The sequence below is a fragment of the Cinclus cinclus genome, chromosome 7, assembly GCF_963662255.1.
Source record: "Cinclus cinclus chromosome 7, bCinCin1.1, whole genome shotgun sequence".
Classification (NCBI taxonomy): Eukaryota; Metazoa; Chordata; class Aves; order Passeriformes; family Cinclidae; genus Cinclus; species Cinclus cinclus.
This window is the reverse complement of record NC_085052.1, coordinates 11662824-11685740: the sequence shown is the minus strand read 5'-3', so window position 1 is coordinate 11685740 and position 22917 is coordinate 11662824. Positions and strand designations below refer to the sequence as shown.

At 41.7% G+C, this 22917-nt stretch overlaps 1 protein-coding gene across 1 annotated transcript in view; it reads right to left on the bottom strand.

Annotated features, from left to right (window-relative positions):
• The window catches only part of COL17A1 (collagen type XVII alpha 1 chain), a 33862-nt gene extending 18203 nt beyond the window's left edge, over window positions 1-15659 (bottom strand). The window contains exons 1-20 of the mRNA XM_062496264.1: window positions 15605-15659; window positions 14873-14917; window positions 13956-14054; window positions 11923-12060; window positions 11521-11568; window positions 10568-10603; window positions 8906-8953; window positions 8453-8596; window positions 7239-7382; window positions 6400-6471; window positions 5925-5996; window positions 5515-5580; window positions 4098-4259; window positions 3626-3718; window positions 3442-3486; window positions 2703-2852; window positions 2057-2272; window positions 1731-1769; window positions 768-794; window positions 268-294 (exon numbers count right to left, since the gene is read on the bottom strand). Coding sequence (XP_062352248.1) covers window positions 268-294; window positions 768-794; window positions 1731-1769; window positions 2057-2272; window positions 2703-2852; window positions 3442-3486; window positions 3626-3718; window positions 4098-4259; window positions 5515-5580; window positions 5925-5996; window positions 6400-6471; window positions 7239-7382; window positions 8453-8596; window positions 8906-8953; window positions 10568-10603; window positions 11521-11568; window positions 11923-12060; window positions 13956-14054; window positions 14873-14917; window positions 15605-15659 — 1726 coding nt within the window. The remainder of the gene's footprint in view (window positions 1-267; window positions 295-767; window positions 795-1730; window positions 1770-2056; window positions 2273-2702; window positions 2853-3441; window positions 3487-3625; window positions 3719-4097; window positions 4260-5514; window positions 5581-5924; window positions 5997-6399; window positions 6472-7238; window positions 7383-8452; window positions 8597-8905; window positions 8954-10567; window positions 10604-11520; window positions 11569-11922; window positions 12061-13955; window positions 14055-14872; window positions 14918-15604) is intronic.
• Between the last annotated feature and the right edge of the window lie 7258 nt (window positions 15660-22917).

Here is a 22917-nt window from a genome sequence, read left to right as displayed (position 1 = left end):
AGACTGGAATCTTCACAACCCCAGATTCAGCATGTTCAACTAAGAAGTCTGGCCAAAGGCTTTGCTTGTAACCAAGTCTCTGAGATGTGTCTGTAGCTCAGCACCAAGGTATTAATCAAGTGACTTAGTCTGTGCTAAATATTGACTCTTTAGAAAACCACCTTGATCTACATTCAAGGAATTTTGCAAGGAAATGCAAAATTTATTCGTGCACACAGTTATGTAAGTAAATGTCCTCCCTCAAAGAGGAATTGAACTATAGCCCACCTGGGACACCAGGAAGTCCTCGATCACCTGTAGACAGAAACAAAGAGACACTCAGTGGGGGAGTAAGTCCTCTTTTTCTGTCACTTTGACTAAGCCTCACCCTCATAAAAAGAAGTTTATGTTCTTGGAATATGTACAAGTTCTAGTGTCTCCAGCAATTTCCTCCCTTGTATTTATGCAAATAATTGAATCATTTACATCATGCAAAACCCTCTGGGCACTGAAGCATACTGTGATTAAACCAGGTAGAGCTTGGCTTCAGGAATGAGCTCCATCCAGGCGAAAGGATCTTCTAGATTCAAAGTGAGATCTGTTATCTCTTCTACTATGAACTCGATTATTTTTTTGACCAGAAAGCAAGAGGAAAACTTCAGACATCACAACAGTATCTGAATCAACATCAGCTTCTCCAAATTCTGGAGTAACAAAACACCATTCACTACCCAGGCCCTACAACAGACTGCCAATCTAACTGAGAAAGCAGGTAACACCAGACTCACCTTTGGGACCTTGTATTCCCATGTCACCTGAGAAGAGTGGAAAAAAAAAGTTGAATCAAGAGATATCCTATGACTACTCATTAATTTTGTCTTCTAGTTGCTTTCCCACCTTTAATAAAATACAAAGGAGTTATGGCTAAACAGGAACTTCACACTTGAATAGTACAGGATCAGACCCAACCTGGCCTTTCACACTGGCACAATGCAAGACTGGGCTTCCTGCATTGTTCAGTGTGGGATCAGGGTCTCTACAGTTTACACAGCAAACTGGCAGGAGCAGGACAGTGATTGTCTCCCTGCACTCAGCACTGGTGAGGCTGCACCTCGAGTGCCCGTGTCCATTTCTGGCTCCTTACTACAACAAGGTCTTGAGGTACTGGAGTTGAGTCCAGAGAAGGACAACAGAGCTGGTGAAGGGTCTGGAACATAAGTCCTGTGAGGAGTGGGCTGAGGGAGCTGGGGGTGTTCAGCCTGGAACAGAGAAGACTAAGGGGGGGACCTTACTGCTCTCTACAACTGCCTGAAAGGTGGCTAATGAGCTGGGAGTCAGCCACTTGTCCCAGGTAAAAAGCAACAGGACAAAAAGAAATTGCCTCGCTGCACCAGGGAGGTTTAGACTGTATATTTGGAAAAATTTCTTCACCAAAAGGGTTATGGGGAATTGGAACAGGCTGTCCAGGGGAAGAGGTTAAGTCACTGTCCCTGGAGGTATTGAAAAGACATGTAGATGTGCCCTTAGGGAGGTGGTTTAGTGATGGACCTGGCAGTGTTACATTTATGGTTGGACTCCATGATCTTCAAAGTCTTTTCCAACCTAAACAATTCTGATTCCTTTTGTTCAAGTATAGGCCATCTTTATCTTTCTCACTGCTAATTTCCCCTTGATGCAACAACCACCCCAAAACTGCGCATTGCCAGAGTCAAGGAACGGGACAGGGGAAGAGAAGGACTATATGGTTGTACCTTTCTCACCACGTTCTCCTCTCTCCCCTCGGAAATAGCCTGTAACAGGAAGTGAAAGGGATTTTAGAGTGCATTGTACAACAGAAGAGCTACTCATTTCAAGAACAAGGATCCATCTATTTGAGGCTACAGGCAGCACAGTTGGTTTTGTGAGTTTACAGTAAATTTGTTTTCCCAAATACATGAAATTTCTAAAGATAGGGAATGTTGGCTCCTCTGTAGTTTATGTTTTCCATCAAGAACTAAACAGAAGTAAATCACCTTTCCCTTGCTAACAAAAGTAGCATAAGAAATAAAGTACCAGTTCATTTTTTGAATCTGCTCACCTCGTTCTATTTCCTTATTCAGTCTGCTCTTCACCATCAACCAGACTGACTCTTCATTTTCATATGGGAAGGTCAAGGAGGGTGAGTTACCATGAAGAAAGTCTACTCTTGAAACATCTTTTTCTATTTTTGAATTCCCTTGGTTAATTGCCAGAAGGCCACCATTGATTTTTTCCAGGTCTTCCACACGAGATTTCAGCTTTCTCACTTCTTCAGCTGGAAGATAAAGGAAAATGCTGGGGCACATGCTGCCAGATATGCATGCCTGAAATATCACCTGCTATCACAGGAACATGGCAACTGTGTCATGTAGCTATGGCCACTGAGTTTTGCAGAATTTTTGTATTTCTTTTCCCCAGCAGGGATATCTGGAATTTAAATTGCAACTTTGGAATCTGTCAGTCTCAGAGCAGATCTCAGGAGCTTTCCTACCCTGCTCTCTCCAAGACTATGTAACTCCTCAACAAAGATTGTATTCCTTATCCATTCTTTCTGTCCATTTGCAATATCTCAGTAGCAAGTCGCCATCAAGCTGAATGTTTTCCTCAGTCCTCTGGCTTGGTATCTCTGGTGCTTGGGATTGTTCCCAGCTTAAACCTTCTGTCCTTCTATACCATTCAACATTTTTTCCTCAGTTATTTCTTACCCAGAGCAATGAGTCCAAAAAGCAATCCAAGGAGAAACAACCAGGCTAGAAGCAAACCCAGGAGCCATTTCCACCAGCTACAGCAGGAACCACAGGGACACCAGGATGGTGCTGATCCAATTGCACCTCCTGCATCACCACTTCGTATTTCTGGAAGAGAGAAGAAGCAAACTCCCAGTTAATTAATAGTTCCTTGACTTCAGAGTTGAAAATCTTCTACAATAAGGACATCAAGGTCTGATCCATTATACAAAGGGCTATGGAAAAAATATCTTTACACCACTCTGTGCAGATGGTGAGTGTAATTCTAGTCCCTGTGGAAGCTGGGAACAGTATTTCCAAAGGGAATTCAAACAGGGGACAAAAACACTCAGTGTATTTTAAAATAACAGCTGGAAAACACGATCACATAGGAGTAAATTGTTCGTACAGATCTGAGCCATAAATGATAGCAATAGCCAGCATGGTCTGTCTAAGCCCTCTCCTACCCATAAATCTGTCCCAGTAGGATGCAGCTGGACTGTCAGCTATCTGATTTTCTCTAGTCATAAAAAATACCCCAACCCTCCATTCATCTACAATGAAATCATTGGTACCAATTTCTCCGGTAGCCTCCTGAACATCCCCTCCCTCTGATTCATGGCTCAGAGATCATTCATGTCCCTCAAGAACAACTGCTTTTTTGTATATTGTGCTTTGGTGTTTCTTCCAATGGAAGTCTGAGTGGATTATCACTTACCGGCATAAGTTTCTTTGTCCCTTTTTGGCATGGATTTCAGCCCTCCTGTTTTAACAACAGTAGAAGAGGTTTTACCATTATTTCTGTGCATGACAAAATTTAGAGTGTGGGCTTCAAAGGGAAAGGTAGTAATGGAGGCAGAAGGAGAAAGTTCTGTTGCATTTCCGCAAGAACAAACTCTTACCATTTGCATCTGATTTTAGGCCAGTATCTGTAGCATAACAGGAGGAGGAAAATCCCTGCTTCTCTTTCTTCAAGGTGTCTTCTACAAAAGATCCTGAACAGGAACCAAATATAATTAGACATATTAGACATTATTACTGACCAGAAGTTAAATCAGGCCTATCTCCTTTCATTGGTAAAAGGCTTATTTTTCTTGGGAAGACAAAATAGCTCTGCCTCTGTAAACCAGACCTAAGCTTTTTTCTCTCAAAGCTCCTGAAAGATCCCAAAATATCCTGAGGCACACTCTGGAGCTTCAAACACAAAAACCAGACCCAGGTTTCAGCTGGCATGGTTAAAATCTGCTGGCCTGTCAGAGGTCTTATATGATGTACAAGCCAGGTGTAGTGCCCTGAATGCTGAACTTCCCTTATAGATCAGTCTCCCTTTCTCTGCCCTCAGAATAACTACATATCCTGAAAAAGGGATGCTACCTCCATTAAGACCAGTGTTAGAAGCACTAAAGACTTTGCCAGTGTCCTTTGTCATGACCAAGAGCTCCATCTCCTTTGCTGGTGCCTTCTCTTTCTCCAGCAGCAGGAACTTGCAGTCTTTGTGCAGAATGTCATCTCCCTGGGAGCTCGAAACAGTTCCTCCTGGAATATTTGTAAAACATGGTAAAGAGGAGATGACTGTGGGCCATTGAGCCCAAAACTACAGGCCACATCACTTCTGTTCATAAAAACAGGTGGTCACATTGTGATGGGGGTTGCCACTACAATAAGAGCCCTATAAGAGACATACAGGTTCCTAAAGGTAACAGGAGAGCTGTGCATATCATTAGGTTTCTTTGGAGATGTGCATTTCACTAGCAGGGGAGTCCCTGCTGCCAGAAATGGAGAACATCTGGAATTCAATTGTATGTAGAAGTGATTTGCTCAATGAGCTCTTTGCTCCTCAAACACACTTCCTGTGGAATCAGAGAAACTCAGACAGAGAGAGATATTCAGGGGTCAGCAGGGCCAGCACAGGTCAAGCTGAGGAGCCCATCAAGCACTGCCAAGTTATTCTGTTAAGCACAAAGCACTCCATATCCCGGGAGCCAGGCAGGGTTAGGAGACATTGAACTGCAGTTTACTCAGGTTTGGCACAAGCCAAACAAGGTTCAAAGCCATCACTGGTCACTCCTGTTCTACTAGGCATTATGAAGTATGTCTGGAATAGTGTACAAACATGGATTTGCACACTGACACAATACTGAAAATCAAGATAAACAGAACTGTATTATTCCGTTACTCTAGCAGAACCTGGAGTAAACCTTTATTAGAAATGTTATCATAACTTCTGTGGTCTTCATGTCTATTTTTAAGCCTCATCTTTGGGAGTCCTTGGATTACAAGGCAAACTTGGCTTTCTTTACACACACAGGAAAAAAAAGTGCAATTTATAACTCTCAGAGTTGCAGAAAAGAGCTGGAAAGGATGAATCCTAACTGTTCAAGGACAGAGGGTTTCTTTCATTAAAAAAACATAATCTGATCATGTATAAGTCAATTCCTTCATTTTTGAGCGGCTGAAGCTGGTACAACTGAAAAATTATTTTTAAGAGCAACCTTGAAAATGTTTTGGGTTCAAATGAAGTACATTTTCACGTGCGCTCTTCTATCCAGCATCCTGCCTTCTGAGCAAAAACAGCTCAGAGTTAAACAACATAAATTACTACAGAGATCTGAATCAGACCAGTTCATTTGCTCATTCTTAGATTCTGACTCTTTTCAGAAAGGTACTGGTAGGAGACTTGGCTAGTGACAAGCTATGGCCCTGAGTGTCACTCAGCTATGCTGAGTCTCTAACTCATTTTTATGATATGCTTGTACAAGGCCATGCCTAAACACCTGTGAATGATACACACCTGCTGAGGCAGACACACCAGTACTTGCCATGGTGTTGCTCTGAGAAGTGTTCTTCACCCCATATGCTGCAAAGAAGGAATTCGACAATGACAGAGATGAAGGATAACAAGGGATCTACACACACCAAAGCATTTAAAAAATCTTTTCTCATTCAGTGTTCCTAGGACAACTCAAACAACCAAGGGTTTCCCCAGCAGGCAAATCTAGTGTATCAGCACTGGGAGCTGTTCCTGCATATGCAAAGCAGAGGAAATGTTCCTCTATATCCCTTTGTACCACACTGTGCCACACAAGAAGATGGTGATGAAGGGGCCCCTGTCAAGATGGACTTTCTAGTCACTACAGAAAAGGTGGGAGAAGGAACACATTGGTGACCCCCAGCTTTCTCTACGCTTACTTTGTTGCTGACCTGTGGAGGCTGCTGTAGCATTCTGGGTTGCAGAAGTGGTGCTTGGAGACAGGTTGTTTTGAACTCCAAATACTGCAAAGAAAAACATTGCAATGAGGGTTATAGGAGTCCTGGAGTGCAGGTGGCATTCTGGTTAAAACCCAAACAAAACCAGTGATAAAAAAATAATGACCTCTCCCAACAAATTTCACCAGCTTTCTGGAGGCACCACAGGCCTGACAAAATGTTTTGCAACCTAGTTCACTTGTTTTGTTATTGTTGGCCCAGGACAATAATGGTGATCATTTTAAAACATTATCTCGAGCTACAATGTAAGGCCACTCTCATGGTTGCATGGACATTTCTGCAGGTGGGGCAAAGAGCTGCTGACACTCAAATAAGGAATAGGAGAGAAAATGGTACATAGGTATTATTTCACTGTACTTGCTGCCAGAAATGCAGTGCTGGCAAAGTGTGAACAGAAGAATAAGCTGACCTGTAGAGGAAGAGCTCAGGCCTGCATTCAGAGTATGATTGCTGGGAGCCAGGTTATTTGGAACACCAAAAACTGCAAAAAGAGGAAGTGAAATATTATTACTTCTCTCAAATTATAAACCATAAATCCAGCATCCAAAGGTCAGTGGCACGGTCCAGAAATAAAGAGTCAACTTGGAAATGCTACTAATGATAATGCACAATAATTGTACAGAGGAAAAATCTTGAAAATTGTGACAACAAACCACCCTTTTACTGAACTGACAAAGGCAACAAATTTCCACCTCAGACAAGATGGGATGATGTGACAGTGAGAGAAAGTAAAGCTTTTAATAGTATGCCATCATAAATCTTGTGTTCTCTGCAACTGGGAATGCAGAATCCCTGGCATTTAGAAATGGGCCTCACCAGTTGTAAGAACACACAAAACTTACTTATAACAATTTGTGTATATTAGCCATTCTTACAATAGGCCAGGATAATCCAAAATTAATTTGAGTCTAAACTAGCTTTTATAGGGAATGTGAGCTTGACCTCACTGATAAAGATGTCATGAAAATTTAGTGATAGCCAGAGAGCCAGGACAATAAATCCTCACAAAGAAGGATTTTCAGATACAGTCAGTGTAGAAGTAGAGAGCACCAAATTACAGAAAACCAGACAAAATTCAAGCATTCATCCCTTGCCATTTTGATTATTCCATCAAATTATTATTATTATTATTATTATTATTATTGTTGTTGTTGTTGTTTTAGTCTGTGCTGTGCAAAAAAAACCCAGCTTTTGACCCAGTTTCAGGATAGTTCCATCATTCAAATCAGGGCAATCCAGGGAGCATACCTGATCCTGTAGAATGAGACATGGCATTGATCAAGGAAGAGCTGTTATGGTATCCACCAAGGGAAGACCCAGCAGGCAGAGTGGAGGACCACATGTAGGAAGGGAGGGCAGTATTCAGTATGGTTGTGTCATATGTCCCCGACACTGTAAAAAACCAAACAGACAGAAATGGTTTTCCATGCACTGAAGGTTTATAGGGCAAACAACTTACATTTCAATTACCCTCAGAGTCAACCCAGTGACTTCAGGTCAGCATGGCATAACTGACCTCAAATGTCAGTTTATTACAACCCACACAAATTTTAACCAATGGAATAAAGATGGCCTGATAGCATGATCATTCCCAAAACACCTTGAAAAGATTTCATTGCTTATAAATCTTACGGTACCAGAATAAACCACCCCAGTCTCCCATTCCATTAATAAATCACCCTGGGCCATGGGACGTATGGCTTTTCCTTCCCACATATCTCTGATTGGTTCAATAGTGTATTGGACTAAAATTCTGGTTTAGGATTGGGATTCTGAGTAAGATAAAAGATATTGTTCTTAGATACTGGTGGAAGACAATGGCGTCAATGTCAATACCACTTCCTCAAGCCCTGTCATGAGGTGTATAAATAACTTTAAAACACTGTAGTATTTTAAGTACCTGAAAAGTACTCATCCATCCTGTCCTGGAACACTTTCAGGGATGGCACATCCACAACTTCTCTGGGCAACCTGTGCCAGTGCCTCACCACTCTATAAGTAAAGAATTTCATCCTAATATCTGATCTAAGTCTGCCCTCTATTTGATTTGAAGCCATTGCCCCTTGTCTTGTTGTACAGTTCCTGATGAGGTATTATCAAATGGTATGGCTAATAAATCACTCACTGAAATGTCTTCAGTCCTATCTCTGTCTCACTTGGAGATAAGAGATCAAATCACTCTCAGACACATTTGCTTAGAGCTCTTATCTCTGCTAGAAATACCTCTGAATTGAGGCTAGTGGCAGAAAGAATGGACTCATTTGTTTTTGGAAATCAGACTAGTCACTAGAAAGATACCCAAGATGGCTCTTGCTACAGCAACACCTGGACAGTATTCCAGCATTCTGACTCTTTTTCTGTACAGGGACACTATGTGTTCTTATCTGGGTGTTCTTAGCAACTGAGTACTTTTTACGGTAAATGCTGTTTGGAATGACTGCAACATTGCTAAAGCCAGGTACCTGACTGAGAGCTCTCAGTGACCATCTTCGTCTCCACCACAGCCTTTTTTGGTATCGGGAGTGTACTGGATGGTGACCGAGTAGGGCTGCAGCTGGCAGATCGACTTCCTTTCAGCAAACGTTTCACATCATCCAACTCTGTCCCTAGTGGGAAAAGCAAGTGTCCAAAAAACAGTGTTCCATTGATCTGTAATCTTGCTCTGGATCTAAATAATTCAGTGGAATTTATCTGCATGTCTACCAAGTTGTTACTTTCTGGGGATGCCACTTATTGACAAAGCTCCAGAGGATGTTTCTGGGACTAAGTACCATTTTACATCTTTGCAAGAGAACCACCTAGCCCACAGCATGTTTTCTTGTCCAGAAAGGGGACTCAATTCCTTTAACAGGAAAAGACCTAACCCTAGCAGCAACACCCTCTATTTTATCCCTGATACCCTTGGAATAACTTACATCTGCCAGAGGGAGATGCGCTCTGCAATCGGACTCGTATTTCACTCTCTGGGAAGATAAAAAGCAGATTATGAATGCAGAGTGAGATTAATTTGTGCCCTGGGCTGGGAATGAATCTTCAGGCTGAAATTAATTCCTTCCTTCTTGCTGTCTATGTTCCACCTTGCTGTCTTGCTGCTTAATCTAAGCAGTACTGGTGACCCATGTGAATTTGTTGGAAATGGGCTTGAGCGACTTTTTGTTTTGGGGTCACATTTTAATACTTTAAATTCCAGGGAATTACATTTCACTCATTGATGGCCTCTGCTGAAGTCAATAATGCTGCTACTATCAGATACACTGAAGGTCTAATTATGTAGTCCTCAAACTGATGTTCCCACTCTTCACAAATAATATTTTTATTGTCCTTGAGATCAAAAAATTTAAAGAGTCAAAAGAAGTTTACTAAATACACAAATTCCCTACTACTTTTTTGGTAAAACTGACATATCTACAATGGGCTATATGATTCAGTCTCTTACTACATGCAGATTTCTCTTTTGGGTCACTGAATGTAAGCAGCCCAGTTTTCAGCCCACATTCTCACCAGGTACTCAATGCTACTACCTTACTTTTACTGGACCTTTACTGTCCAGTACAGGAAACTAAAAAGTTAATGTTTTTTGGCTGGGGTAGGCCTTTAAAATCACTTCCCACAAGCAAAGTGGCCAGCCAGAACATGTGATACATGCTCCTCATGATGAAATCTGACAGTGCATGCACTAGAAAAGAAATACTATCTTGGCATTCACATGAAGATGATGGCTTGGAATTATTTTCCGAAGTAATATGAGAAGCTGGACCTGATTCTCTGGTGTCTACTTTATCATGCATGGCCTAGTTCTGCTGGGAACTCAGGTATGTAGTGTGCTAGAGGAGACTGTGGCAATCTGAGGCAGAATAACTGGGAATGTGACACTCTCCAGGAGGACTGTATGCAAGACCATGCTGTGATTTATACCCACTGCTAAAATTAACTTGCATAAAGTAACATTATAGTTTCCTCTTCAAGCAACTGGAAACAGATACTACATTCTTGGAGACCAAGACAATCCTTCTTTCTCCAACACTGTTAATAAATTATTAGAAGAGCTGAATGATTTAAACAATGCAGAGATTTACAGTGAGCTGGCTACACAGATCACAGTAAGTCTGCAATTTCCTCAACCATTTCTTTCCTACAAGCATGAGATTATTTCAGGGTATGGCTTTACGGTTTGCAAGACAGATCACAGTAGGAGAAACATGAATGCAATTACTGTAAATATGTCAGAGACTGATCCCAGAGCATGGATGGAGTAAGGTTATGGTAGTGAACAGACAAGATGGAAGACCATGCCCTGTGCCCTCAGATACCCAGGTTTCCAAGTAGATCCTCCTTTCGGACACAGTCTGAACTACCATGACCTTCACTAAGGTAAATTTTTGCACCAAGCTTGTTTAAACAACTGCTTACAGATTTAGGGTTCACATTTGAACTGGTGTAGATCCAGCTACCTCCTCTGACTGCTCTACATCTGGATTCCAAACTGGTGGATTCCAGCTGAAGAACAGATCTATTTAACACACCTGAATTATGCTGAACTGAAAAAAGGAGACTTCTCAAAGAATAGCATCACTCACCTCGACTTTGGCTTCTCCCTCTTGTAGAGGCAGATGCTGTGAACAGCAATGAGAGAAAAGCCATATTAGTTGTTATGGCCTGTGACACTTCTGAAAATCAACACACTGATCTTGCTCAGGGTGCTTATATTCCAAGAAGTAACTTCTTGGAGCACAGCTGGGAGAACTGAACCATTGAGAGCTTTTAACAGATCCCTTTTAGACCATAAAGTATCTTAAAGAATCAGTGGCACCTTTAGCCTTTCTGGACCAGATGTTGTTTCTTTTATACAGAGAAATGTTTTTTAAGACGGTGATGTCCCATTTCAAATGGCCAAAAGGAAGTTAAGAGGCCTGTTGACCCCACTGACTAATGCTGGATATTGTGAAACACAGCCTCCGCTATGAGACAAAAAATGACCCAATCATAATGCTTCCCTGTCTTCACTGAGTAAAATAAACACATCAGAGTTTGGACAGGGCAAGCTAATACCTGCCGACAATGTTCAGAGTAAATATATCACTTGATAGCAAATTCATTTTTCCATATATACTTGATGAAGTCTAGAAATGAGCTACTGGAAAAGTATATCCAGCAATGACTCAAAATCCTAAGAGTCTGGACTTTCTTGCTTGCAGCTGTTCTCCCAGCTATTCTAGATGGGTGAAGGGAATGCCATGAAGTATCCCATGTCTATCTTCTCCTGTCCATGTCCTTTATCATACAGGGAGCATCACAACTGAGAGTAGCAGATATACAGTATGCACCCTCTGTTTGAATATGATCAGCTAGAGGCCTGACTTTCAGCTGCAACGTAAATTCGAAATAACTCCTCTGAAGGAGCTGCATGACAGCCCAATATAGAGGTAGCATAGGTAGCGCAGGACACAGAAATGTGCAAAAAGCCATTATGGTCATCATCTTATATGACCTTGCCATAACATTCAGAGGAACAGCTCTAAAGAGGACATACCAAAATCTTTTCTGGGGAACTCAGGAGAAGAGTTTGCACTGGAGCTCCCTGCAAAGAACAGAAAGGTGTTCATTAATACTTTGCACAAGAACATCAAAAGCTTTCAAAACATGTCTTCCTGGCAACTGTTTAATCTCAGTGGGCAGCAAATATTTCCATTTAAAAAAAAGAGCTATTCAGGTTTCCCATGAAAGAGCTGCTGATGTCTTTCAAAAAATACATGCCACAATTCCTTTTAGGAATGAGCATTACTCTTAAGATAACCAGGACTTAATCATTAAATTGTGCCTCTGATGGCTTATTTCCTAGGAAAACCACAATGGTATTGGGGACAATTCTGCACTAATATGACCTAAGAGTGCACTGAACATTGCCTCCCTTCTATGGCATGTTCTGTGATACCTTCATACGTTGCATGGCGGTTGACATAGGTTTTTCTTTCAAATGTTGAGCCAGGTGATTTGGTGAGAGTAGAGCTGGGAGACTGGGCTTGTCTGTAGCTGGAGGATGATGATGTTGAATTCAGTCTACCACTTCCACCTATAGTTAAAAGAAAACGCCCTTAGCCAATGGAAGAGAAGCCCTGGCAATACACTCTGGATGCCCTGGCTGCTTTATGTTACTATCTTCTGAGCTGGACAAATTTGCATTGGTGTTTCACAACTAGAGATGGACAAGAACAATATCAGGGTCCAACTCTGGCTGTTCTCAGCATTCAGGTTCGAAAGAAGTGTTGGTTATCACTCTGGTTTCAAAACAAATCTTGTCAATGATATATATGAAACTAGGTTCTGGCCTATGGCAATAGTAAACCATCTCCCCTGAGTGGAACAAATCTAGCTCTGGATGATGCTGAGTTTTGGTTAGGATATACATTTACTTGCAAACTCAAGTGTTATATGACATAGGATACAAAAACTGGGAGATTGTTAAACCAAACTCAAAGTGCTGAAGGATGCAGTTTATGAGATAATGGAAAGAAGAGATGAGTCCACTTTCCCATAAAGCAGCTATCCACACTCCCACTTGTCCATTTTATGGAGAAGTGATTGAGGAATGCATCAGGCCCAAGACCGCCTGGAGGTTATTAGCAGCTGTTATATGGAGACAGAAGAAACAATTTCACATAATTAATATGTTCATACTCTTGCACAAAATCTAATGCTGGAATATGATCAGGGTGCAGGAAAAAGGAAGCACTGTGATAAACTGCAACCAATCTATGCTGATCAGCAGGATCAAATTAGATATTGTTTATCCAGCCCTACAAAAAGCACCAAAGTGCCTTTTGATCTCAACAGCATTTTCATTCCAACTTCCTCTCTAAAAAGACCTGTTTTGTTCTGTAGCTTTTCCATTTAATTAAGAAGAAAGAATTACTGTGACAAGTAGGCCTCTGTTGGAGGCATTCTGCAAGAAAATGGGAAAGAAGGGGCTCCAGAATGCTCTGTGAAACTGCAAGAACTCAGTGTTTCTGAAGGTTACGTTCTTTTCTCTTCTTCCACATACTGAAAAGAAATCAAAGGAAGATGGTAATCCTGCATAGTCCTCTGAGTTTGCAGGACTGGGTTCAATTCTCACACTGGTGCCAGTCCAGACAATCAGAACAACATCTGCACTGGAGTTACTTCACATGTGCCCTGAGGCAAAATTATTCCACACTCTGGCCTTTAACTAGCATGCAGACATCTGTCAGATCTCTTTGGTAAGGCTAACTTTCCCCTTGAGCTTCCAAAGTGCACTTCACTCCCTTTAGTTTGTCAGCTCCCTTGGAGCACAGAGAATGTTTTCCAGGAGAGTTGTACAGTCAGTCCCACTGGGGACAGAGAAGTGTGCCTGGCTAGGAAGCTTAGTCTTTAGAAACCTTTGCTGTGACAATCTAACAGCTGGGCAAAGAATGCTGTTAGAGAAGAATCCTGGTTTTATGCAGTAGGCAGTACACACTGATTTAGCACGTTCAAAAAATCTGGCAAAATGTTCAAAGTGCTAAAGCCATGGACACACAAACATAAGTAAACATTGTCTATGAATTTCTTTATTAATATTCTACCCCCAGCAAGATCGACAAAAAGATTAATCAAAACCGTCTTTAGAACAAAAATGGTCAGAAAGATTGATTTGGAAAAAACTGAAAGAAGGGAAATTCAGTTTCTGAATTACTTATTAAAAACAGTAGGAATGAAATTTTTTGTTGTTCTCTTGAAAAAGGTTTTCCCTATGGAAAACGGGACTTTTGCCATTTACTCACCCATTCTCAAACCCGGCTTTAGGGAAGGAATATCTTCATTTCGTGTATGTATTTGCCACTTCTACTTTGATAAATCCTGTTTGCCTTACCCCTGGCTCACCCTACAACCCTGCCTTGAATCTTTCCTCAGCCCATTTCTGCTGCTTTTGCTCTCTGTTTCCAACTGGGCAGTGCTTTCATTCCTTACTTGAGGTCACATAGCTGCTTCCATGGATATATGACCGCTTTTCCACTCCACTCCCTCCAGTGTGGGATGATGTTTTGAGACCACTGCTACTGCTTCCTTCTAAAAGAGAGGAGCACAAAATGAGACATTCTCTCCAGGAAGGAGATAGGAAGAGCAAGGACATGGCAAGAGAAGGCAACCCAAAGTTGCCCACACACTCAATTACAAGTACAGTTTCATATATGGTGAGAGATAGAAGTGCAGAGAAGTGTCTTGGCAGAGCAGACAAGCATTCACACTCCACAGCCAGCAGGTTTGTAGTCAAGTTTTGCTTCATACATAGACTGAAAAATACTCCTGTTAACTCTCATCATAAATGAGATGATGATGCAATTCCTTGCCAATTCAGCTGCAGCAAACCGGTCAAGGACATGGTGGGATAAAGAGAGTAGAGGATTCTTCCCTATTTGGAGCTTGTACTTCTCTGCAGAGATAGAAATTACCTAGGACCTCTGATATTACTGAAAAGATTCACTCACTGTTGCCAGCTGGGTAAGATGACAGGGAAATAATACACTGCTGCCCCAGCATTGGAATCTGCAGACCCTTTACTTTTGATTCTTGTTCCTAACTGACAGTCACCATTGCAGACCCTACATCTGGACTTAAATCTTTGCAGAGTCTGGTATTCTAGTCTTAGTAGAGTATGTGGCTTTGTTTCTGACAATACTCAGACAGGTTGTCCCCAAAAACTACTCCTCTCCAGTAACAAGTATTTTGGAAGAAAGGCATTTCTGAAAATTGCTTTCCTTTGGGTACAGATCTTTATGCACTGAGACCTGCTGCATCCAATGCTTTATGGAAATAATGGAAATAATGCAGACAAGTAAATAGCATGGAGAGGCGCAGAAGCAATGCCATGACTGAGAATTACTTACTGGGTGGCAAGGATGTCAGTCTTGTGGTTACAGTCTCTGTAATAACTGAGGGAAGAAAATGGTGCAGAATTAATGGCATGTTAATATAGCCAAACAGGATCAATGTTCTACCTATTCTCCATGCAAAAGCATGACTTGTTCAAAGAAGATTGACTCATTTAAATAAACATCCCTTAAGACCACACTGCCTGAGGCTGTAGCTGTAGGCTCATTATCACACAGTGGTGTATTTCTTTGCAGATCTTTCTAGCTCTGAATAAGAACATTACTGCCATGGAAGATTTTTTTGTCTATGAGATCCCTGTAAAATTTCTGGGCACTTCTGAACCACAGCTATTGCTGTAACAGCAAAGCCCATGGCCAGACCCCTTAGTAGCTTCCTACTATTTAATTTTCATAAGGTCAGTATGTTTTACTCAAAGCTACCAGACTATTTCTAGGCCACCCAGGGCATTGGTATCAGAGGCAGGAGCAGCATCCCAATGTCTGCACTACTGGTTAGAAATGCTACCACAGGGAAATCATTTGATTAAACAATCAGGTCATGATACACATCTCTAAATGTCTGATCTTGGCCCATTCTATTCATTATTCTGACTTCAACACAGAGATCAGGGCCAGGAGCAGAATTTAGTTCTGAACCTCTGGTCAGCATTTACTCCCTTACAGAAATGACCATTTATTTCTGGGATTTCTGGGGTGTGATATAAAAATTTCAAATCTCTTCCTTACGTCTTTCAGTAACTTCTGATCCATCTTGCCTCGTTTTCTTTGTTACAGAATCCATATCATTGCCACCTGCAAGGAAAATAGAGGGACTTCACTCAGAACCCTGTGAAGAGTAAGAAATGACAACAGGTCCCCACACGTCCCACCATTCTGCTCACTTTGGGTGGGGACTAGACTGCCTGGAAGATGTCTGTGCCAGGGAGTTTACAGAGCCCTTCCAGAGACATATGATTACTACTGATGGACTGCCACCTACAACACTGGATTCTGCACAAGGCAGCAGAGCTGAAACACCAGGAGGGGCTGTAAAGCCAACAGGTGAGAGAGAGGCAGTTGAAGCAAGCCCACTCAGTTTAGACCGGGATTTATAACCAGACTACACTAGATTATGGTCACCAGCTGTGCCCCTATAAAGGTTTGATGAAAACCAGTGGATCCAAACACTACTGCCTGCACATCTGTTCTGGGCAGGACTCAACAGTACAGGATTAACTGTGCAGGCAAAGCTGCAGGAGTAAGCTACCTGCACCCTGCCAGTACTGCCAGAAAAATGTCAGCAGATACACTGCTGCTCTGCTAACAGTAATAGTACATTCTCAGGCTATGCTGATGCTAAAGGCACAACACTGACTTTAGCAAAGTAGAAAAAACACTGAAGCTTTGAACTAGCTATTTTTGGTAGCAAGGAACTTGAGGTAGGAAGTGCTTTATCTTGCTTTACAGGTAAAGCAGCAACAGTTTGGAGACCCTGTCAGTGGCTTTGGAATCTGATCTACTTTAATGCCAGCTCAAGTCAGTCTACACAGTGTTGGAATTGATGCTGTGAATGCTGTGTACACTCTTCTTCATTACTTGGATCCCTCTCTAGTCAAAATTACAATCTCTACCAGAGGCATGATTGTCTGCCAAGGCAGGAATACCACAAAAAATGTGATTGTGGAAAAGAGTCACCATCTAGAAGAGAAAACACTTCTGTCACAAGGAACCACACAATAGCTCGCTCCTAATCTTGCTAAGATAACATTTCATCTTGTGCAGCCACAGACAATGAAGAGAGAAGAGATTTTAATTTACACACAAACTCACCATAGGCCAAAACTATTCACTGGATTTGAAGTCTTCTCCTTAAAACTGAAGGCCCAGCTGTATCTAAACCAACAAATTTAAGAGGCTGAGTCTAAAAAAAGTCTTGGGCACAATTCCTTCTGGGTTTTAAAGGCTACCTTGATGTAGAACCTAAGACCATGTCTCCTTTCTGTTAAATTTGAGTTTGATCCTCATGATTCCTCTTATTCTTCTGTAAACTGCAGTCCCCTTGATGTTACACTGCCCAGGCATAAATACTGACAGAAGATGCAGCAGACAATATCCAACATTGAGATTCAGTTCTGTCTTTAACCAGCTCCTGCTATTCCCACAGCTGGACAGGAACAATTTGAGTGGAGAAGGCACACTGCCAGCCAAGACACCTTAGCTCCCCAGGACAGAGTCATCTAAACCTTGCAGAGAACACCAGCCCTCACTCTGCACTGCTGACCATGAGCTTGTCTAAACTCCCCTGTAAGTGGTACTTCTGAGGCCACATCCAAGTCCTTACACAACCTCGTGGCATCAGGATGATGCTCAGCCCTTAAAATGCTTGCAAACATTAGGCATTTCCAAGGTGTTTTCCAGGGTGTTGATTACAACACATATGCAAGACTTGAGCTACATGCATTAGGAGAGTTCCTCCTCCAGCAGGGTAGCAGTCCCCTGCAACAGAAGGGTTTCTGGTCATTCACTCCAAGGAAAGGCATTATCTCTGCAAGTCTTCCTTACTGCATCAACAGTGGAAGTGTCTTTCAAGCTCTCCCCCTAAAAACAGATGCTAGAAGCTGTTGTCTTGATGACAGCACTGCTGGCTTTATCAGCGTTTTTGGCAAGGAGCAGAGTTTTGTACTTGGAAACTGCTTTCCTACGCCTTTGTAGCCCCAGAACTTCACTTTCTGGTATTGGGAGATGGTGCTGGTTATGGATGCTGGAAGAGGCCATCACCACCATGGAGTGAATTAATCTTCTGCATCTTTGTCTTCCCTTGAGAAAGGGAAGTATCTTGCTGTGATATCAATTAGGAGAAAAAAATAATAAATTAAAGTCCATCTTTGGAGCCATGCATGCTATAGTTCAGCCCCAGCACACAGTGCCTTTGCATGTGTACTTGGCACCTGGATGCCAGCAAACTGACTAAGCTGCATTTCCATTACCTGCCAGGCCTGACTCATCTCCCCAGCTCTTATCTGGAGTCACACAGGCATAGCTGTGGGCTATGTCTGTAGCACAGCAACAGTGCTGTTGAATCAGACAACTCATCCGCAGTCATCTTGGGACAACAAGCAGCAACTTGTGAAGTGGGGTCACTCAAACAGTGCAGGAAGGTAAGACAGCAACACCATGGCCGCTTTTACATAAGCTCAGGGGCTGTAGTGTGCTTGTGGCACCCACAGAAACAGAAAACTTGCAGCCATTACTGGCACTAGGAACCAGGAGAGGTGTGGCACTGCCATACTTGTGCAGGCTGCTTCTTCTCTGAGCAGCACTGAAACCAGGATAGTAATAACTGCCCAGGACTGCAAGACATGCTCACATCTGTGCTTTCCACAAAAGCCTGGCAAAGCAGGGTACCTCTTGTACCCCTTGTTCCACTTCACTGCAGTGCAGCACACTGGCAAGGACACTTAGCATTCTGAGATAAGACATTCAATCCTCTCTTATCTTTTCAGAATCTAGGCATTGTATGCAATGGTAATAAAGTTTATTACTGATATTTTTCAAAGGGGAGTGGAATAGCCACAAAGGTGTGCTTTGGTGGAAAAATAAAAGCAAGCACATTTCAGATACTTTTATCCCTCCACAATGTTCTTCCAATTTTCATCTCACAATGCCATTACACTCATAGCACGTCCTTTCAGCTCTCTCCTATCTCTAGAGGTTCCTGTTGTGAGACACTGCTGTGAGAAAGAGGTACCTGCAGGCACCGAGATTAATAATATTTAATGTCAGCAGAACCTTTTGATCATGAATACTCTGACACTCAGCAGATGCCTCCCAATGATACCAGTGAATATGCCTCCCACCATATCACATGTCATTTAGGGTGCCCCTTCCTCTTAACCAAGCCTTTCAGCCGCCACTGACCTGAAGCTAAAAGAGCTGGTTAAAAAATGATCCCTTATCTCTTTTGATCCAACAGACTAGAAATTTGATCTTCTCATTCTGCTCTAAAAGCTGTTACTTTCAAGTCATTTTATCAGAACCAACACATTCAGAATTGAATAAATCAAATCATACTTCCAAATCTGCTCATTTTGTAGGCTAAAATTATACAAATTCCAGGGAAGCAGGTTAGATGCTCAGCCAAAGCTTGGACATACTGCAGGAACCAAATTGTACCCTGCCCACAGCCTGTCCTGGCTCTTTTGACACCAATATATGCCTCACATCTCAGACCACAAGCAACAGCACTGCCCAGACTTCACTCTGCTCTGCCAGACACCTTCCTTTCAAAAATATGTCCTCACCATCTCTACTTAACTGTGCTATTCAAAAAGAAATAGGCCATTCTGACCTACACAAACTTCTTTGCTATGGCACAGAAAAGGAGACAATCTGGTATTAATGAAAAAAGTGTTTGCAGAATGGGAAAGATCTGCTGTCATCATTTCACAAATGAAGCAACTGGTCATGGAAAAGTAACTTCCCTAAAGTCACTCAAGTCACTCTAAAGGTAGGAAAAGGCAAATCTTCTTTATGCCACTGTGGTCAAATTGCTGGACTTGCCATAGAACATCCAAAGATTCAAACTGATTCTGAAATCACACTCTTCTGACTTACTGTGACCAAAACACCTCAGAATCTTCTATGACAAAAATACAGCACAAAATACATGATCAATGAGTCACTGCTGATAATAAGCTCCCTTCTTTGAGATAAAACAAAGTTTGTCCATGGCAACACAAACTTTCACCCAGAAGCAGTTCTAGGCATTCTCAGGACTACAGATTTATTCCTCAATATTACACCATGCACCCACCATCTGAAGCTCCAATTTACAACCACTACTCCAGCAACCTGCAGATCTGCTCAGTTTTAAAAAGAGCCAATACATGATCTGCATTTCACTATGCCAGCACAGAACAGAGAAAATCAGCTAAACATTATCTATTTTGCAATAGTTTCACAAAATGCATTAAAAATGTACCCATAACTTGGCTTCACATATTATTTCTCCCAGCAGGTAAACTCTTTTCACTGGATACTCACTTCAAAAGAACTGTATTCACTGACAAACAGAATCACAAAATGACCCAGCCCTTAAGAAAACTTGTTTTTATATTGTATTCCCTACAGAAAAATGTAACAACTCCTTTATCTTGACTGAAAAGTCAGCCTTGTTCTTAAAGGAATCAGGAAGGCAGAAAATAAAGGATTCCTTTTCCTGTCTTTTTTTTTTTTTTAGTAATGTAACTTACCTGGAGTGCTTTGGTTTTGAAAGCTTTACTGAAATGAAAAACTTTTTTTCTTCTCAACTGCTTCCCTTCTACCAAAAATTTGCCACCTACACTTTATATCACGTCCTTCCAAGGGTGTGCAGAACCTGAGTGATCATCCAAAAATGTTCACCTCTTCTTTATTTATCCTGTTTTATTCTCGCCTTTCTTTTGCTTTTCTATTCCCATGCTCTTATACAAGTCCCAACAAAGGCGTGTCGTGGTTTCCTGCCTCACCCTACCCTTCAAATTATCTGACACACTGAAAACAAAAAAGATCTGCCTCCAGGAATCAAACTTTATTGAAAGTAAAAATGCTCCTTCCTATTCGCCCAGATAGGTTAACTATTAAGATCCCAGACAAAGGTATAAAGGCTTATGTCAGGGAACATGAACATGTATAGCAGTACTTTCTGATGCATGATCTGAGATCTGTTTGGGAATTTTCTTGCAGGAAAGTACAGAGCACTTGCTGATGCCACTGCAAAGCTGCCTGCAAGTTAAGCATATTCTGCTGCTTGCAAATACCAACTACCAGCTACTGCAGACTGGCAGAAAACAATTCAAGTCAGTGATCTGAAGTGTCTTGCCAGCTCTACAAATATTTATCTCTATTCAGAAGACAGCAACATTAATAAATAAAAATACATCAAATTAAGTAAGAAAAAATTTTCTTCCAATTTTCTACCTGCAAACTTCTCACTGCAAAGGAACTGAAGCAGAAGGGCAGCTATGGTGGGTTAAAGCAAACCTGCATCCAGCTTAGGACCCTGCTTTCTTACCACAGCTCATTGCAACAGCGCTGGGAACACCAGCTGACCAGGACAAGCACGTGCAGATATTTTCCTGGTGTACAGAGTCAGAAGCGACAACACTGCAATCATTCTTTGACAGATGGTTTTCCATTAGTTTGTCCATTTAGTTTTTGAATCTGTATTTTATATGTACAGTGTCCTACAGTAAAAGTTTTTATAGCCTAACTATACCTTGTGTAAAGATTTTTCCTCCTACTGAACATAACAGAGCCATTCAGTGCCCCATGGTTCTTTGCAAGAATCAGAATTCACCTTGACTTTTCTCACTCTACCCAGTTTCCGAAAGATTTGTTCTGCTGAATAGGAAAGAAGTTAAAACTTCATGCAGATTTTTGCCCAGACTTTTAGAGAGGGTGTAGCCTTGGACTGTCAAGATGGCATCCTATTATTTTAAGTTCCATATTGGAAATTTCCAAAGGTGTGTAGGGACTTGGCTGCTCTACTGCATTGCACTCCACTCTACTCCAAAAGCTATGTCCTGTGTTTTTGATGGGGATCAAGGCCTCTTTAGAATTGATCAATGCATCTCCTGAATCCCAGACCTTGTATTTATATTTAACTTTAGTCAGACAGATCTTCCCTGCATGCAGGAAGCATCTATTACTCTGCTTTTGGAACACTAATCAAAGAACATTTAGTTGCCTAAACAAGCTGCATGTGGTAATTAAGTAATTAAGAGGTGTAGAACTCAGCCAGAGACCTGGTCAAACTGCACTTGGCTTTAAGCCTTAACCAAAAGGATGAAAGTGCCATTAGCTTTCTGAACTTCATGCTCTTTGAACATGACAAAAAAACTGTCCCTCTTGTCATCAATTGCCCTAAAACCTGCACTTCATTCATCTTATTTTGCATTCACTTTCAGTACAATCCAGTGTCTGCTTCAAACACACAAGCTCAAGGCAAGAGCACTGAATGCACTGGGCTATTCTAGATCTGTAAAGCCTATCTGTATGAGGGAGACTTACTGGAATGGCACACAGACTTCACTGGAGCAAGAGACAGGACCTCACATTTTCAAAGTTCTCAGGATTGGAGAAATTTCCACCCTCCTTTACCTCTGTCTACCAGTTTTCTTTATGTGTAAACAAAATGAAACCATTACAATTTTGATAAAATAAGAAAATTACAGTATTATAATCCCTGCAATGTTGTGACAAAATCCTGGTTTAATGTTTATATGTAAACATCCTGTTTAATGAAGAACAAAGTGCTCAAGGAGCACCTTTTCATGAGACATTTTGCCAATTTCTCACTGGGAAGTTAAAGAAGGTGAAGGTAGGGTGTAACATGAAGGTGATTTAACAGGAAACTTTAAAAGAAATCACATCTTGAGAGCCTCTTGAGAACTGACTTTGCATTTAACAGGGATAATATAAGACAAGATGGAGTTGAGAGTGCTGCCTGCTGAAACACATTGATTAGTTCACTCAGGTCCCTGCTGGGAAAGTGTCAACATCAAGGACATAATTTAGAGAGGTCCTGAGCTGCTTCACCTTTTACTGAAGTCAGTGATTGCCTCAGATATTCAGAGTCACTGTAAGTCAGATGTCTAGGGGCAGAGTACAAAGAATTGCAGCAGACCCAGCTTCAGGTCATCAGCTGCCACTCCTGCACTAAAAGTGCTGTGTGGACTGGTGGTTAGAGAAGGGGACGCACTGTGAGATCCTCTTGGAGTAGCAATCACCATCATCCCATCCCCTATCCATCCTGCTCAATTTTGCTTGTAAGAAGCCAAAGAAGTCTGCTGAGGTAGAGACATGCTCCTGGTGGGTGTACCTGGGAATGTTCTACCAGACCCAAGTAGAACTGCTTTTCCTGCTTCCAGCACAAGAAGAAACTGCAGAGACACTGAGCTTTCAGTCAATGCCTCAGTCTGGCAGTGAAAGACATCGAAGAAAAGAAAATCATAGTTGAAGAATCACAAAGAAATCACAGTTGAAGACAACACCATTTTCCTGGTGAAAGATGCTCCAAG